Source organism: Eschrichtius robustus, chromosome 3, assembly GCF_028021215.1.
Source record: "Eschrichtius robustus isolate mEscRob2 chromosome 3, mEscRob2.pri, whole genome shotgun sequence".
In the NCBI taxonomy this organism is placed as follows: Eukaryota; Metazoa; Chordata; class Mammalia; order Artiodactyla; family Eschrichtiidae; genus Eschrichtius; species Eschrichtius robustus.
Window position 1 is genome coordinate 127,917,265 of NC_090826.1, and position 18,159 is coordinate 127,935,423.

Genomic DNA, 18,159 nt, shown 5'->3' on the forward strand with positions numbered 1-18,159 from the left:
ATATTCACAACTCTTTGAAATGGAAATTAGGCTATTCCAATTTAGGAATCAAATTAAAGCAAGTATTCAGGGTGTTAGCCGGCTGTGCTCCTGCCTGTTTGAAGTGGCAACTAAAGGAGGGAGGCGTGCTTTTTCCTGGATGAAGCAGGATCTCACTCAACCTGTTTTCATCTTTAGTTAGCACCTGTTGGCTTGGAGTGGTGTCAGCCAAGCAAGCAGACGGTAGATGTGCCAAGTGTCTCACCTCCCCGTGTCTGCCGCCCCTCCCCCCAAACCCCATGACACCTCTCCTGATACAGATGGACAGGGGCTGGTTTAAAATGACAGTTTCAAGTCCGTGTAGGAAGAGAAAGTTAATTCAAAGAAACAGCCAGGCAAGCTTCCTTCTTCTGTAGGGTTAACTATTATCCCCTTTCATCATGGCCCACCTGGGAGCCCACTTTGCCTTCAGATCCCGCAGGCAGAAGACCAATGATGAACTCTGTCGACATAGCATGTCCTTTATTCTTCGCAAAGCCATTTGCAATGACTTCTTTCAGAGCTATCTCTACCTGCTGGAAAATATTCCCCGGGGTAAGTGAGTCAGAGCTACTAGATAAGGGACAAGAAATGACTGGAGCAACTGTGTGAGATTGTGGGGCTCTTGCAAAAGGCATTAGAACAAGGACACTTTTCAGATAAAAAGGACACACAACCAATGTCAGTGGGCTTAAATGTTTCAATGGCATGCTTTTATGGAAAGTGCAAAGATCAAGTATTGCCTGGCAGGACAAGCCTCTATTTTGGGACTTCCATGCACCTCAGACATGGGTGACTTGCTTCTCTGGGTGTTGGTTGCCTGAGTATCAGGATTATAGAAATTAATTTCTTGAGCTTGGAAGGACATTTTTAATATTTGCAAAAATTTAGAGGTGGGCAAATTAGGTAACTCAAAGATGAGAATATTAATACAGAAGCATATCAACAAAGAATTTTTTAAAAAGGCTAAACAATAATAGATGAAGTTTGTTGGTGTGAGTGTGTGTGTGTGAGTGTGTGTGTGTGTGTGTGTTTGTATGCATGAGCACACACTCCACATAATCCTTTCTGGCCTTTCTAAATTACAATAATAGTCCAAGGGCTTAAAAGGAGCAGATTTTAGTTTGGTCTTTGAATATTAAGAAAAAAACTGGGCTGTAGTCTGTCTCCATTTTAGTCATTTCCTCTAGTTTTCAGGGAATTGGACAATAGGGCAATAAAAAGCTTATCTGGTTTGTCTACACCACTTTTCTCAGCCTCTGTGAAAATGGTTACTTCAGGGCACTCTTAACAACACTGAAGAGGAAATAACTTGCGATTAAGGAGTAAAGTATCTCCCTTTGATTTATATTTTCCCCCCATGAAAGCAGGAACAGTGTGTATCAGCCCCAGTCTGCTTTGTTAAGGTTGCTGAAAGCCCCATTGTACACTTGATGTGGCCAGGGTTTCCAGACGTGAAAGGAGCTACATAATTCTTTGTTTTGCATTCAAAACTATGTTAGCAGCTTACCAAAGTCTCTTCTATAAGTCCATTTCTGAAGGGGATCTTTAACTCTAGACATACAAATACTTTCATCTTATATTTATATATATTTCTTATAAAAATTTCTCATTCATGACTCTATTTGATCCTCACAGCCACGCTATGCGATAGATAGGGTATTATTATTTTTCCACCCACCTTCTCACTCTTGCCCCCTATCTTATTTTTTCAAGTGAGGAAAAGAAAATTCAGAGATGATGAGATCTAATCTAGATAGATCTCATCTAGATACCAAAGCAAGAACCCAAGACCAGGGCTCTTTCTGGTAGATCGCACTACACATGGGTAATTCTTTTAGGACATAGTGTACATCTCATTTGTATTCAAATGGAAAAATCAGAGCAGTCTATTTGGAAGGTGATGATGTTCTGCCCACTCCACATATTGTCAGAACATTGCTTTTCTGGAGACACTCTTTGGGCCACACCTCAATAACAGTAGCTTGTTGGCTCATGTTGCATTAGTCTGGAGAAAGATATTAATTACAATAACTTATGAGAGGTTCACTAAGGGGCAGATGACTGCCAAATTTTAAAAATAATTATAAGAAAAGAAACTCATCTCTGAAAGTAGCTAAAGATGAATTAAAAGACCCCAATAAATATTTATTAGACAAATTAAGGGCCCCTTACTAATAATTAATTGCAGGTTACCAACGTCCTGAGTTCAAATTCTGGCACTGCTAGTGGTAGAGAAAATCACCTCTGCAAGTTACTAAAGTCTCTGAGCATCATTTTCCTCAAAACTGTGGGGCTGTTGGAGGATTAAATGCGATTGTATATGTGAAACTAGCTAACGCTCAGTAAGCATTAGCTTTTTATCTCCTTCCTTAGAGTCAGATCTCTTTTAAAGTCACCACGTAGCCTTCCTTAGAACAGGCATTACCGAAGATGATAAGCTTAATTTGCTATATGGGAGTTTTCAGGCTGCAGTGGATATTAGTCTTTTCAGTTTGGAAATAAAACTCAGCCCCACTGAGGTGTTTTAGAGTTGGCTTCCCCTCCTCCTGATGATTTCAAGACTTCATAGAAATGAATATAAAGCCCTTCTTTTAAAAGGTTGGGGAACCCTACTGTAGAGTCTGCACAGAGAGTTTGTTGTTTGGGGTAGTTATGGGAAGAACAGTAGCTAACCGGACTCTTTGATTCCTTCTTTCCTTCCTTCCTCCCTCCAACTGCCTGTGTTAGGCAGCCAGGCTCACACCAGCACACCGTGCAGTGACATTCAGTCATGGGGACATTTGCTGAAATATCCCTGGCTAGCCTCAGTGATTCATGGAGAAGCAAGAGAATGCATATTCAAAATCTCCAATGGAAAACTTACCTACGCCATTGAATACAACAGGTCTTCACAAAGAAATGGGAACAAGCTTATTGCTATTCTCAGTGGTTTACATATAGTATCTCAGTTAGTCCTCACAACATCTCTATTAGGTGGTGCTGTTATTTTCTCCACCGTATATCTGAGGAACAGAGGAAGTAAGTAACTTGCCAAAGAGCCTGTGGTAGCGAGTGTAGAGCAGGATTAGAATCCAGGCAGTCTAGCTCCATGGTCTGTCTTTTTTAACCACAAAATCATGCTGCCTCCCAATGTAAATGGCAACTTGACTAATGAGAGGAACAATACAAGTTTCACCACATTTTTTTGAATTGACAGGAATACAAAGCATAGTCTATGAGGAGCACTGGCTTTCTACTGAGATAATCAACAAGATGGGCAGCCAGTGAGTAGGTTCATATACTCTAGTTTTACCAGCCCAAATTCAGTTGGAGGCTTGGAGTGAATGAATTTTCCAAAGGTGGCTGTTTGTGAACAAATCAGAAGTGGAATAGGAAAACAATTCATATAAATCTCCAGTTTGTATACCAGTGTATGCAGGGGCCTATATATGGCCCAACTGGAGATGTTCATATAATTACACCTCAGTAATTCTTCTAGCACTATCCACAGCATATTTCTAGTACATAGAAGTCAGCAAATATTTATTAGTTATATATTGAGCAAGAATCCGTTACTCCTGGACATTGTTAAAGACTTAGTTTAACTTCACATTTAGAACAGTAGTTCCACATGGTTTAGCAAAAGGAACAAAGGCTTTGCATTTATTTGTTTGTTTGTTTATTTGTTTATTTTTAACATCTTTATTGGAGTATAATTGCTTTACATTGTTGTGTTAGTTGCTGCTGTATAACAAAGTGAATCAGCTATACGTATACATATATCCCCATATCCCCTCCCTCTTGCGTCTCCCTCCCAACCCTCCCTATCCCACCCCTCTAGGTGGTCACAAAGCTGGAGCTGATCTCCCTGTGCTATGCGGCTGCTTCCCACTAGTTATCTATTTTACATTTGGTAGTGTATATATGTCCATGCCACTCTCTCACTTCATCCCAGCTTACCCTTCCCCCTCCCTGTGTCCTCAAGTTCATTCACTATGTAGGCATCTTTATTCCTGTCCTGCACCCAGGTTCTTCAAAACCAGTTTTATTTTTAGATTCCATGTATATGTGTTAGCATACGGTATTTGTTTTTCTCTTTCTGACTTAAGGCTTTGCATTTAAATAGGTTTGGGTTAGGGCCTGGCTGTGACACTTCATTTCTGTGTAATATTGAGTAAGTTACTAAATCTTTCTGATTTTCTCATTACTTACCTGTAAAATGATGATTATAATCCCAGTTTTGTAGTGTCGTTGTGAGGATCAGAGTGTGAAGAGATGATGTGAGAGTGCCTAGCATAATGCCTGGCACATAGGAGGTACCCACTAATGGTTAGTAACCGACCCCCCTTCACTTACCCCTTTTTAGAAGAATTAGGCTCTGAGGAGGAAATTGAGAACAATGGCCACGCCTTTGCCATCACAATTAAAAACTAGAATTAATAAAAACATTTCCTATAATACACTTGGAACTTCCAAATGAAACTCAGCATACAACTCTTGGCATTTTTCAAATTGATTTCATCCCTGTGGTAGGCATTGCTGCACAACTTATTGTACAGTGATACATTTTCCAAATGTTTATTGTTACCTTTGCAGTGCAAATGCTGTAAGATCATTGTTTCACTTTAAAGAAATGAAGAACCAGATAATTTCCCTTTATTTAGCAGACTTTCAGATACACAGTGTTAGATGGATAAAATATGAGTTTTGGATTTAAATAGACCTAGGTTAAAATCCCAGTTGTGTCACTCACTGGCAGTTTAGTTAACCTCTTGATGCCCTGTTTTCTTCTGTAGATAATCACATTTATCTTACATATTCAGTTAGATATAAATGCTTAGCATATGTAGCACATATATACATATTTGATCAGTGATAGTTAATATTTTTTATTATTTGGGTATGCCTAATTAGGAGAGAAGATATATCCTCCTATAGTTTTTCGTAAACTACAAAAAGTGTGACTTATTTGTGATTATGCTGGTTTTTCCTTATAGCCATTCACTACTTTGCTGAACCTGTGTATTATTCAAAGTACAAAAAGCTAGACAATATTCCTTTATTCAGTGAACATTTAAAGGAGGCCTGCTATGTGTTAAGCGTAATTGTAAGTCCTAGGGTTACAAGGAAAATAAAATAGAGCTTTATCCTGAGAGTTTAGCGTAGGAGAGAGACCCACACAGATAATTTTTGTGGAATGTGGAAATTGTGGTAGAGACCACTACAGGATGTTGCAGAGGTGCAGAGGAGGCGTGGTGACTGCTGAATCAGCTTCTGACTCTTCTGATGCAAAATCTCACCATGAAAACTCTGTCCCCAGTATCTTCACCTGAATTCTGACCTTTTCAAATTTGACAGTGGGTCAGGTAGAACACTCAAGTTGGAATAGAGAGTTAGGAAGACACTCAGCCAAGTGGGCAGGGGTTGTGATGTGTGGTGGGAGCTTGAGTACATTCTTGCTAAAGAGGGGAAAGTGTATTTTCCCTCCTTTCCTACCTCTGCCTACGTTATTTGTGTTGAAGCCTGAAAAGAATTTAGGGAACACTGAAATAGCTCTCAGTTAGAAAGAAAAAAAACCCACTAAAACTTTCAGGGTAGGCAGTGCATTATTTTAGAGGCAAGAAACACCAGACACCTAAAGCATGCAGGGAAGAAATAAAACCTAGAGGGCCTCTCAGGGTAATTCTGAGACTTGTTAATGATGACTTTCTAGCATTCTGGCACACACAGACCCTTGGATTCTACCAGGAACATTGATAAAATCCCACTTCCTACCCTTTCCTGTTGGTGAAAACACAGATATGACTTTGTTTTTTTTTTAGATTCCGTATGTAAGTAAGATCATACATTATTTATCTTTCTCTGATTTATTTCACCTAGTATAATGCCCACAAAGTCCATCCATGTTGTCACAAATGGCAGGATTTTCTTCCTTTTATGACTGAGTAGTATTCCATTGTGCCTAGGTACATTTTCCTTCCTTCCTCCCTTCCTTCTTTCCTCCCTTCCTTCTTTCCTTCCTCCCTCCCTCCCTCCCTCCCTTCCTTCCTTCCTTCCTTAAATTTTTACCATTACTTCTTTAATGGCTAAAGTGAGACATCATCACCTACAAATCTCTTTTATGGAAGATCTTACACTTCATAAGGGCATCTTCTAGTTGGACTTTCTTTTCTCTTATAGACTAACTTGATTCAATATTCTATCTCCGATCATTTCAAACTTACCATTTAAATCTAGCCTACATATCCTCTGAAGACTCCCAGGTCAATTTTCAGTTGACAAACAGGTCTAACGTTTGGAATAAAGTCTAAAATAGTTATATCCAACTATTAAAAAAAAGAAAAAGAAAAAAAAAGGTACTCAGCAAACATAGACACTTATCTCTCAACAAAATTTTTCTTAGAGAGTTCACAAGATCTTTGTTTTTCTTCAGGGCAAATTCACATGTACTTTATTTTTCTTTTTGTAACAAGTAAGCCGTTGGAAGGTCCTTGGGAGTTCAGCTCATAACGTAGGTCAAGAAATAAGTACCATATTATACCAAGAACTAATAGAGTGTCTAGCCTCTGTCTTAGACTACCCCAAGTTTCATAAAAACGTTGCAATCATGCAAGAATAAGCCACTGGATGTATTTCTATAATAAAAAGGCACAGGCTGATGACTGATAACCTTATCTGAATCAACTGGCACCATTGCAGGAGCTATCAAGAAGGGAGAACCTGGGGCTGGCCATTACACCTCATATATCTTTTTAGTGAAATGTTCCTGTCAATTAGGTGACAAGCCCATAACCATAAAAACGTACCTATTGAGTCTGACCCCTGCTGAGCTTGACATTCACTTGTAGTCTAAATGTTGCTGGCATAATGGACCATTCGCATTTCCAGATTAAGGGTTTTAATAAACTCCACCAACTTGTTGACTTAACCAGGTGATGATGAGTGTGGCTGTTTTTCTGCTTTGGTTGGATCAACGAGACAGTACTGGGCTGTGGCTTGCCTGTGATCCCAAGAAGCATTCAACTCTGGAAAGACTTTGTAAGCTGTGATTTCCTAGCCTGGTTTTCTGAGACATACAGAAGAATTTGGAACTGTCATGTTTTTGGCATGGCAATGATTAATTTTTGTCGTCCCTGTTGAAATTATCAGCATTTCTTGAGCTACCTGTTTACACAACACTTTACCAAGTACTAGGGAAGGGGGACTGGTGTAGGTCAGTGGTTTCCAATGTTTTTGAACATGAGGATGCTCCTTTTAATGTTTTATTTTCTCAATCAGTAACTAACTTGAGTATAAAATGTCAAAAAATCTATATATTATTAATAGTTTTAAAAGATTTGTAATTTTAAAATGACAATCTATTATTGTTGTTTAATATATATGGGAGATATAGTATATAACATTGTTAGTCTCTAGAAAATAAAGTACGTGGGAACTGATTCCTGTACCCCTTTTAGCAAATTCATGATCATTCAAGGGTCCAAATGTTGGCCACATCCAGTGTTTTCAAGTTGGGAAATACTGATTTAACTCCACAGATGAAGCATACTAAAATGGATAGTAGTAGTGTTTATTGGATTTTTAACTTTTAGAATCAAAATTTGGGATTATGTAACCATTGTTCAATTCAAAGCCAAGTAGTGCATTAGTCCAATGTCACAATCGGTTTACCTGAAGAAAAATGTTCCTAGTTAAGGTTAAATAGATTGCCTTTTCTTATACTCCTTCTACATAAAATTATGTCATATTTTGGTTTGCTTCATATCCTGATTGTAACATTTTTATACTGTTGTATATTTTACTTACAACTTTCAACTGTCTTTTATTTTTGTTGATTGAGGTTAAAAATATGTCTTCCTAAGGATATCACTGATGTCTCCCTACTTCTTACCTACTATCTATTACCCAGAATCCAGCTCATTCTACTTCCTGAAGATATTTTTTTAAAGCCTATGTTTTCTGTTGTAATATAAACTGATTTCTTTCTAGATCTGATAGTATCTGTCATTTTGGAATTTCTTTTCATTGGATTCCTGGGTTAATTTCATTGTCTTCCATTGTATATCTTCTCTTGATTTTAACCCTCACTGAGCTGGAATATAGCTTCAAAAACACGTCTGAAGAATGAATGCATGGGAGGTAAATATTCTTTCACCATTTGAATGGTAACAAATTTTAACCTCAAAATAATTTTCCCTCAGAATATTGATAACACTGTTCCACTGTTTTCCAGGGTTTCTGATGAGATCTGTGTTATATGCCTGATTCTAGTTCTTTGAACATAGGGTTGCCAGATAAAATATAAAAGGCCGGCTAAATTTAAATTTAAGATAATCAACAATTTTTTAGTATAAGTATGTCCCGTGCAATGTGTGATATTTCAAGTGTATTTATACTAATAGATTATCCATTGATTATCTAAAGTGCAAAACTAATTGTGTGTCCTGTATTTTTATTTGTTAAATCTGGCAACCCTACTTGAAGGTCAACAAACTATTTCCCTCTAAATAACTTAATGATCTTCTCATTACTCTTTGTGATTTGAAATTTCCTAAGGATATGTATAAATGTGACTTTTATTTAATTATTAGTATTTTTAAATCCATACTGCTCAGTACTTTTGGACCTTATAGTCTCTTTCAGCTCTGGGAAATTTTTTCTATTATTTCTGTAATAATTTTCTTCCCTCCATTTTCTGTTTTTGAGAATCCTAATTAGCTTGATGTTGGGTCTTCTGAATTGTCTTTTTTTAAAAAATGTTTTTCAAATTTTCTTTTTGATTATAGCTCATTCTTTTCATTGAATTCTGAGCACTGATGGAATGTATTTAGCACTTTCAACTCATACAACTTTTATTTATTTATTTATATTTTTTTGGCTGCGCTGGGTTTTCATTGCTGCATGCGGGCTTTCTCTAGTTGCGGTGAGCGGGGCCTACTCTTTGTTGTGGTGCGCGGGCTTCTCATTGTGGTGGCTTCTCTTATTGCAGAGCACAGGCTCTAGGCGCGCAGGCTTCAGTAGCTGTGGTGTGCGGGCTCAGTAGTTGTGGCTCACGGGCTCTAGAGTGCAGGCTCAGTAGTTGTGGCACACAGGCTTAGTTGCTCCACGGCATGTGGGATCTTCCCGGACCAGGCTCGAACCCGTGTCCCCTGCATTGGCAGGCGGATTCTTAACCACTGCGCCGCCAGGGAAGTACATGAATTAAGTCTTTATAGCTCTAATCTTTTTATTTCTGTTTTCCATATCTATCTTTTCCTTTATGTCCTGATAATTTACTCAATGTTATATTCCAAAGTGTTTGGTAATCAAAATTTTAATTTCTAAGAATTCTTTATTATTCTCTAAATTATCATTTTCTTGACATCTTCGATTTATGGATGCACCTGTTCTCATACCTCTTCAAGGATGTAAGTTTTTGCGTAGTTTTGGTTTAAATTCTCATTCATTTTCTGGATTATTTCTATTTCCTTTGGGGTCAGTTTTGATTGTCTATCTGTATCTTTGTTTTTCAGACTGCCATTTTGCCCCGATGTGTTTGGAAATCGTTGTTTATCCATAGTTAGAAATGAAGGAGAGGGTCAATGATTTTAGGTAATAGAGAAGGTTTCCTCTGTTATATACTTCTCCACTGAATAGAAAAGATGACAAGAAGCTCTACATTTGCCGGTAGATCTTGCCAGACTCTGAGTATGAGCAAATGAGGTACTTGGAATCCTCTATATGCCAGAATGAGTAGTGTTCTAGGATTCCAACGCTAACTGGTCTAGTTCTCCTAAGGCACTTAATTAATTTTTTTCCCTTTTTTTTAGAGAAGAGACATATTTACCCTCCCTAGGATTATAGCTGTGCTGCTTGTCACTTTTGTGGGGAGTGCATTGGTCACCTCACCAGTTGGCCTGTAGGCAGATTTTTTTTTTTTTATTAACTCTTACTTCCTTTTGCAACTATCCTGAGCTGTAAATTCTTTAGCTCTGTTCCATCTGCTTTATCTGTTTTTCGTCTTCCAGAAATTTGTTGAAATCATGAATCCATTAGTGGCCCCTTCTCATTTTCTTCACTGCTAAAGGTTGAGTTTATTAAAACGATTCTTGGGGAGTACTGGGGAGCAGGGAGGACAAATGCATGTATTCAGCCTACAATCTTGAACCATAAGTTTCTCCCTTTTATCTCACTTTCTATCATTTCCTTCTGAATATCCTCTAATGAAAATATTTTATATCTGCAAGTGTGCCTTTTGGTTTAAAAAACACACTAAATGCATACTCATTTACCCCTCAGAAGCAGAACACATGTTTTTCTAAAAATAAATGTCTTAAAATACCTGAAATAATGAAATGACATAGTATATGTGAATATGCCTAGTACACTACCTGGTACAGAATAGTTGCTCAATAAATATTATATTTCTTTTTATTATTTTATTTTCAGAAGATAGAGCTCAAGCACATTTTCTGTAACGTTGGTACAAAGAGATATTTGGGTATGAGTTGCATTAAAAAAAAGAGATGAAAAAATAGCTATGCCTAATCTACCTCGTGATTAGAAGTAAAGATTAGTGATTAAATTCTCATAAAATATTTGGAAGTCAAAGGTAAAACTTACTTTGAAACTTGCGACATTATTTATTCTACTGTAGCAAACACTGTTCAGCTTTTTTTAATACAGTGACAAGCTATTTTAAAAATTAAACTCTAGTGTTATTAAATCATGAAAATGTCACGTGATTGTGATTTATGCATGAGATACCTGAAGATCATAGGAGTTAAGAACTTTACCCAAGGTTACATAGCAAGTAAGTCTCTGAGCCAGAACTCAAACCCAGATCTTCTGGCATCAAACTAATACCCTTTCTTCCACCGCACAAATTTGCAGGCTTCTAAGAGGAAATTCAATGCATGATAAGAATAAACTTGTTCTGCCATTTAAATACTGATAAATATTAATAATATTTTATTTGCAGTGAAATTGTATGCTTTAACAAGTCAAGTCATCAATGGTGAGATACAGAGGGTATGATGGGAAATTTCATTGAACTGTCCAACCCAGATATCCAGGCCTCTCGGGAATTTCTTAGGAAATTTGTTGGGGTGAGTTATCCAACTGCAGTTTGATGAGGAGGCAAAGTCCTTGCAAACATTGAGCTCACATGCTTCTGTGTTGTTGCTTAAGTCATATTAAAGCCATATGGCTCAGCCAAGAGTTTAGTGTGAAAGCCTGTTTTAAGATGTTCAGAAAGGATAGGTCACATTAAATGACTGGTTTGTCCCACTTGGCATTTCACCCTCCTAGCACCAGCTAATTTCTTATGCTACAGGGGAAGGTGAACTGGCAGTGTTAATATTACAATTAGCGGATTAAGAAGACTTCTCTTTCAGAGTCTCATAGATAAACAGTTGATACCCAGATGATTGATCAGAGATCATGCCATTTTGGATTTTGGGGTGATTTTTTGAGTCCCTGTACTAAAAATTCAATGTTGTAAGGAAATGCAAGCTTATGTTCAGTCTAAAAGTGTTAAGTATAGTAGAATCTCTTTATATTATTCTATACATAGTTGAGACATTGCCTTGAAAGAATGTGATCCCTTTGTAGACTTGGTGTTGGGTGGAACTCCACTTCCTTACTTCCACGCCATATGAAGATGGATCATATACTGTAGGGGCCAAAATCTTGGGCTCTAGAGTCATTACAGTTCTTCTTACTGTATAAGCAACCTTGGGCTTATTCCTTAAATGCTCTTAAACCTCAACTTTTCACCTGTGACTAGGGCATAACCACAGAACTCACCTCATAGGATAATGTGAAGCTCAAATGAGATAATATAAGTCAAGTGCTTACTTTAGTGCACGTAATTATTGCCCAATAAATCTAATTTATTGCTACTACTACTAATAACAAACTTTCATAAAATGCATTCATTATATTTTAAGGAGCTTCATTCAGTTGTTAGAATAGACTTAACCCACACAATAAAGCTGCTGTTGGGTCTACTGAGAACAAAGTCCTACCCAGCAAATACGTTTTGTTCCAAATCACTATGAAGTCATTCATTTGAAATTTGGAGTCCATTTTATTCTAATGAAGGAAACATTAAGAATATTATGAATATTTGGGGTTATGTTGTCAACCTATTTAGAAACATAACATTAATAATATCCCTAGTCCTGAGGTGAGGTTCACTTCACATCCAAATTCCCTGGAGCACCCTTTGCCTGAGTATAGAAAAAAGGATCAGGATGGAGCACCCATTGGGCCAACGTGGACATCAGCTGTGGCCATAAAGGACTATGGAGCTAGGGATGTTGGCTGGGGCTATTTCTAGGTCAGGTTAACCTGGAATATTTTTAAATGAGTGTTGCTGACCGATTTCACTGAGCACTTTTTCTGAGATAGTCAGTTTAGAAGCACTGTCTTATTTACTCTTCATAATAATTCTGTGAGGTAAGTACTATTACCACTTCTTGTTTTCACAGTTGTGGAAACTGAGGCTTGGAGAGGTTAAGAAAGTTTTCAAGGTTACACAGTTGGTAAGAGACAGAGCTGGGACTTATGCCTGGCAAGGTCTGTCTGACACCAAACTCCCTGCTCTTATCCACAACATATTTTTTCCATTTGTCTCATGAAGCAGAAAAATCCCTGCTTTGTGTGTGTGTGTGTGTGTGTGTGTGTGTGTGTGGACCACAGACCTCAACTCTCCTCCAGTCTGGCCAAGAGCAATCCCTCCTGCTCGCCTCATGGTGAGGCTGACTTTGATCCCAATGCATTTCAGAAGCTTAGTTAGTAATCCAGCTGTCTTGTCACTCCATGTGGAATGCCAAGCTGACCACAGGGATGCTGGTCAGACAGAGCCCATACACACGCCCATGGACCCGGGAAAGGAAACAGCCTTGTGCTTGCATATTTATGTTGGAAAAGAGCAGCCTGCTCTTTTCAAACAAATATAAGGAGTCCTTCTTAGTAGACTAGGCTCATTGTGAAGCTGTGACCTCTAACTAAGTACAAACACAGTCTTTTTAAAGAAATGATATTTTGGTACTTTGACCTTAATAATATGCTAAATTAGTATCCAGGTCAAGATACAAGGAGTTAGGGAATATGAGTACCTGACATGATTTATCCTTGTGTCAACTGGGAAAAGACAGATTGTTTAATTTAAAGTTTTTCTTTCCTTTCAACACTTAGTGACATGGGACAGTGGGAAAAGGTGTTTAAACTTGTTGCAAATGTGCTTACTTTAGCAAATAAACAAATGATACCAAGATGATGTCAACGGCATAGCTGATAACATTCCTTACTTCTAGCTTTCTATTGGGGAAAGCAGAAATTTATAAAAAGTCATCGGTATTTGATGATATTTATCTCTTGACATTTCTCAGAGATTGGATGACTAAAAAATTTGGGGCTAACTTGTATTTCATGGTTTTTATAAAGTGGCATTTAGCACTTTCATTTTAGTTTTAAACTCCAATGGAGAGAAGGTAAAATAATATTCTTCAAAACGAAATACATAGGCAGAATCAAAATGAAAATGAAATTTCTAAGAATATTTTACTCTCTTATATGAATCCATAAATATGAAGATAGGATAATAAATGAAAATAACAAAACGTCTTGTTTTGAAATCACACATTGTATGTAGTTCTGGTCACATTCATGGAAGATTATCAAATTTCAATCCAACCACAGTAGTGGGCAGCCATGGTATCCAAGAGGCTAGAGTTGTTGTTCCCAAGATCAGCCTTTAAATGTCCCTTCTCAGAGGTGCTGCATGTGAATGAGAGACAGAGGAATAAACGTGGTGCCAGGATATGAGAGGTAGTGCCAACCATGTGGAGTGATATGCAATAAAGAGAGGTAGGCAGTAGTGGCGAAGGGCTAAGGTGCTCAGGATTTGAGTGAAAGGCATCTTTTGTATTTGTAAATAACTTGTTTCAAGGATAACTGTGGTCAGATATCACACGTCTAAGTTGGTGAAAAATACACATCAGAGGATGCGCATTTTCAAGAAAGTTCTATTGCAAATATTTCACCTCTTTGGGCCTCAGTTTCTTTGTCTGAAAAAGTAGGGAGATTAGACATGAATGGTTTTAAAAGTCCAGGGTTTTGCTAAGATCCTTCAAGGGCTTATTGGGAGAATGATAGAAAGGTTGAGTGGGTGAGGCCCTGCCTCACTTTAACCAGGACAGCTTCATAGTTATTTGTTCATTGAGAAAAAGGAGTTAAGCTGTTATAACCTTCTTGAAATCCTCTGGCATAGATCTCTGTTGTCTCTGTTTTATTGTCCCATGGTTCAATTTTTAAAACCACTTGCTATAATAATGTGAGCAACATGATCAGTAGAGGCTTTAGGGCCAAATAATGATAAGGAAAAATTATAATGAGAATCTCTAGTTGAGCACACAGATTTCTACTAAAGTCATTTTCAGTAGCTTAAAATAATTTCCCTATATTTCCCTCCATCTTGTTTATGTTATAAATTTATTTAAAAGATGCTACTTTTATGGCCTTCATAACATAAAACTTTAGCCTAGGCCTTTTAATGAATTAGCTTAGTTTAAGTTATAATATCTGAATGAGGGATGTAGCATATTGTAACTAGGAATGGCAAACAAATGGCACATGTACTAACACTTCCCATTCCCATAGTCACAGCAGACATAACTAATCAATCATAGACCTCTTCCTGATAAGTCTGAATGAAGCCTTAGAATTCTCTTCAACATAACGTTAGACAGCTACTACCAAGGGAATCAGAGTTGTGGCACTCGAGGTGACAGCCCTAAGGTAGAACTGGCTTTGGATTCACACAGTTCACTGTTCAATTTCTAGTTCTGCCATTAGCTGGGTGATATTAAGAAAGTCTAAGGGTCCTCATCTCCAAACTGGAGAATAATCATTATCTTGTGGGACTTTTTGATTACTATAGTTATTATGGATGCAAAGAGCTTGCTACACACAAGCAGTCAATAAAGCGTGATTATTATTATTTCCTCTGAAAAGAAGCTACAATTACTTCACTTTTTGTCCTTCTTTGTTCTTGCTGTAAGGAAGGCCTTTTGAGTGGACTGGAAAGCAGCGTTTCTGATGTTTCCTTCTGCTTAAACTTCACCTTTTGATCCTTAGCCAATTTTTTTTTTTTTAAACCCTTAGGTCCTGAGAAATCAAGAGTAGACTTTCTCCTTAAGATTTTGATTGACAACTTCAAATATCTTGTTACTGTAATTTCTAGCACAAAACCTATTCAGCAGCCATCCCAACTGTGACCAAATAATTTAGACCAGCTGAATCTTATATATATATATATATATATATATATATATACACATACACACACACACATATCCATATATATACATATATATGTATATATGCACATACACATATATACACATATACATATCATAGACATATACTGGTCATGTACACATACATATATGTATATGTGTATATTACTTTACAGAAGCAAGTTTGAGAACGTTTTTATTGGCTGATTTCCTCCTATCTCCACCCCCTATTCATCTTTCACCCTCAGTTAATTTAATGCAGAGATTTACTTTAAAAAAATTTCAGGGCTTTTGTGCCCAGTAGATCATGTAGCTTCTGGTATAAAAGCAGAAAACAATTTTTAGCATGAAAAGAGACAAGGAGACTTTGCTGCAACCACCTTTTATCCTCATGAATGTGCTGTGTGCCACTGAGGCTGAGTTTGAAGTAAAATCCTGGCCTGAGAATGGAACAGTTTGCATTTCCTCAGCTCAAGTCTTAAAAATTATCTTCCACACAAGAATAGTAGATAATTCAGAGCCCCCAAAATCAGTTCTGAAAAAAATAAAATTTCAATTATCCAGCTCAGTATGAATTGAAATGTTTTCATTGCATGAATTTGAAAAGTAATTTTAAAACTCTGAAAGACTCTCACTGCTTTGCTCTCTCTTTTTTTAACAAGGCAGTAAGCTATGGTGCAGGTCCATTTAGCTGTGGGTTTGACCCAGATTTACAGTGAACAAAGTTCTATTTTCATAGGGCTTTCAAAGGCCCATTTATCTTAGAGAAAATTACTCAGTTTTCAAACTTAAGACATTATTTTCTAAAATACTATTTTGAAATTCTTTGAAAGACCTATATTTGAATAAAATAAAGAAGGCAAAAACTAGACATGTTTGGATTTTTTTGGAAAAAAGTCATTGAATATTTTATAACTTGATTGTGGTAGTGTTTACGTGCCTGTATACATTTGTCCAAACTCATTGAATGATATACTTAAAATAGTACATTTAATTATATGAAATTGACCCAAATAAAGTTTATTTAAAGAGGTAATTGAGTGTCCAAACTCAGGGTGAGTGTCTCTTCCTGAAGTATTCCACAAGGTACCTTTCTGCAGGGGCCTGGGAGAGCTGGGACAGACTGTGCCCTGGATTGCGGCTCTGGGATAGGAAGGGTCAACAAGCATGTCCTGTTGCTGGTTTTCAACACTGTGGAACTGGTGGACATAATGGAATCGTTCCTCCTCGAGGCACAGAACTGCCTGCAGGTCAAAGGGGACAAGGTAGAAAGCTACCACTGCTACAGTCTGCAGGAATTCACACCCCCACTGGGGAGATACGATGTCATCTGGATTCAGTGGGTCTCTGGTTAGTCCTGCATGGCATTGCATCTGCCATTCTCCCCTTTCCAGATAGAGAAGACAACACATGGGGCTGATTGGAGGATTTGTGGAGGCGGAACAAGGACACAAAGGGAGATCTGGCTATAGTTGTGCTTAGAACAGTTAGCTAGCCTTAGGTATCATGGGAACTCCCCCAAAGCTCTGGTCCTCCAGATTTCTCCCATAACATCCTCTGAACAAGCTTGACAATTCCCATCCTTAGGGATGGAGTGCCTTTGGACCAACCTAAATCATAGAAGAAACCTAAATATTTGAAAAACTTTAAAAAGTGGGGACAAAAAGAGTCTATCCCCGTTTACTGGCAAAACTAGACTTTCTTAGATTTAAATTCCCAGGAAATGAGACAGCAGTGAATTGGATTTTGGTCTGAGTGTGTGTGTGTGTGTGTGTGTGTGTGAGACACAGAGGAATGATGACAGAGTTAGGCGGTACAGGGGACATGGAGGGAACCCAAGGGATGAGCAATAGATTATCTTGTGCCTGGGAGGTAGATAGACTAGCTAGGATAATATCTATTTTATAGAGCGTACACTGATTCACCTCAAAGAAGATACCTGTCCTCTTATCTAAATTCTCAAAGCCTCCTGCAGCAAAACAATTCAGGCTATTAAATAACTCATGAATGAGTGAACAAATGAGCTCCTGATTTGTAGCCTTGTGGTCAGTCCATCTTTCCTACTCACCTCCTTCCCCACCCACCCTTTCATCCTGTTCCCCCTTTTACTTGGCCTCACCTGTTGGGTACCTGACCGTTAAAGTCCTTCTTGCATTTCTTTCCCGGTGCCGAGATGGCCTGAAAGAAAACGGCATCACCATACTGAAGGACAATGTGGCTCGGGAGGGCTGCATCTTCCATCTGTCTGACAGCAGTGTGACTCGGGATATGGACGTCCTCCAGAGCCTCATTAGGAAGAGTGGGCTGGTGGTGCTGGGCCAGGAGAAGCAGGACGGCTCTCCAGAGCAGTGCATCCCAGTGTGGATGTTTGCACTGCATAGCGTTGGACACTCCAGACCAGCAGTGGGAGTGAACGGCTGCATTGCACAGTAGTGCTTTGGGAAGAGGTGTTCTCGTCTGAGGTGCCCCTTGTAATTCACGTAGGAGTGAAGGGAAGGGACTGCAGCATGTTTGGAAATGACTGATGTAATATGTACATGTTTCCACTAATTATGTAAGAACATGCACACACTCTGTGGATTTTCCAAAAGAGAAATGAAAAGTGACATCTGGAAAAACTGCTAAACTGTACAAGTGTACACAAAAAACAGAAAAGGGAGCAACGTTCACAAAATCTAAACTGCCTTGGTCTCTGAAGATTTGCAGTATAGAGTAGTTTAGGGTGAGTGGGGTAAAGCCTAGACCACCTTTCTCTGCCCTCCTGCTAGATACATTATACTTCCTTCCTCCTTGGGAATACTACTTCTCTAGATAAAAATCTCCCCCTAATTAAGAAGGCACCCGTCAAAATAATCTTATAAAAACAATTCCATTA

The 18,159-nt window shown here is 38.1% G+C and overlaps 1 protein-coding gene across 1 annotated transcript; it reads left to right on the forward strand.

Annotated features, from left to right (window-relative positions):
• Window positions 1-419: 419 nt before the first annotated feature.
• Window positions 420-17,744, forward strand: NTMT2 (N-terminal Xaa-Pro-Lys N-methyltransferase 2). Its single transcript, XM_068538377.1, is given in 5 exon segments — window positions 420-573; window positions 10,961-11,002; window positions 11,005-11,087; window positions 16,385-16,632; window positions 17,408-17,744. Coding segments are annotated over 5 exon segments (837 nt in total). The 3' UTR covers window positions 17,718-17,744.
• The last annotated feature ends 415 nt before the right edge of the window (window positions 17,745-18,159 follow it).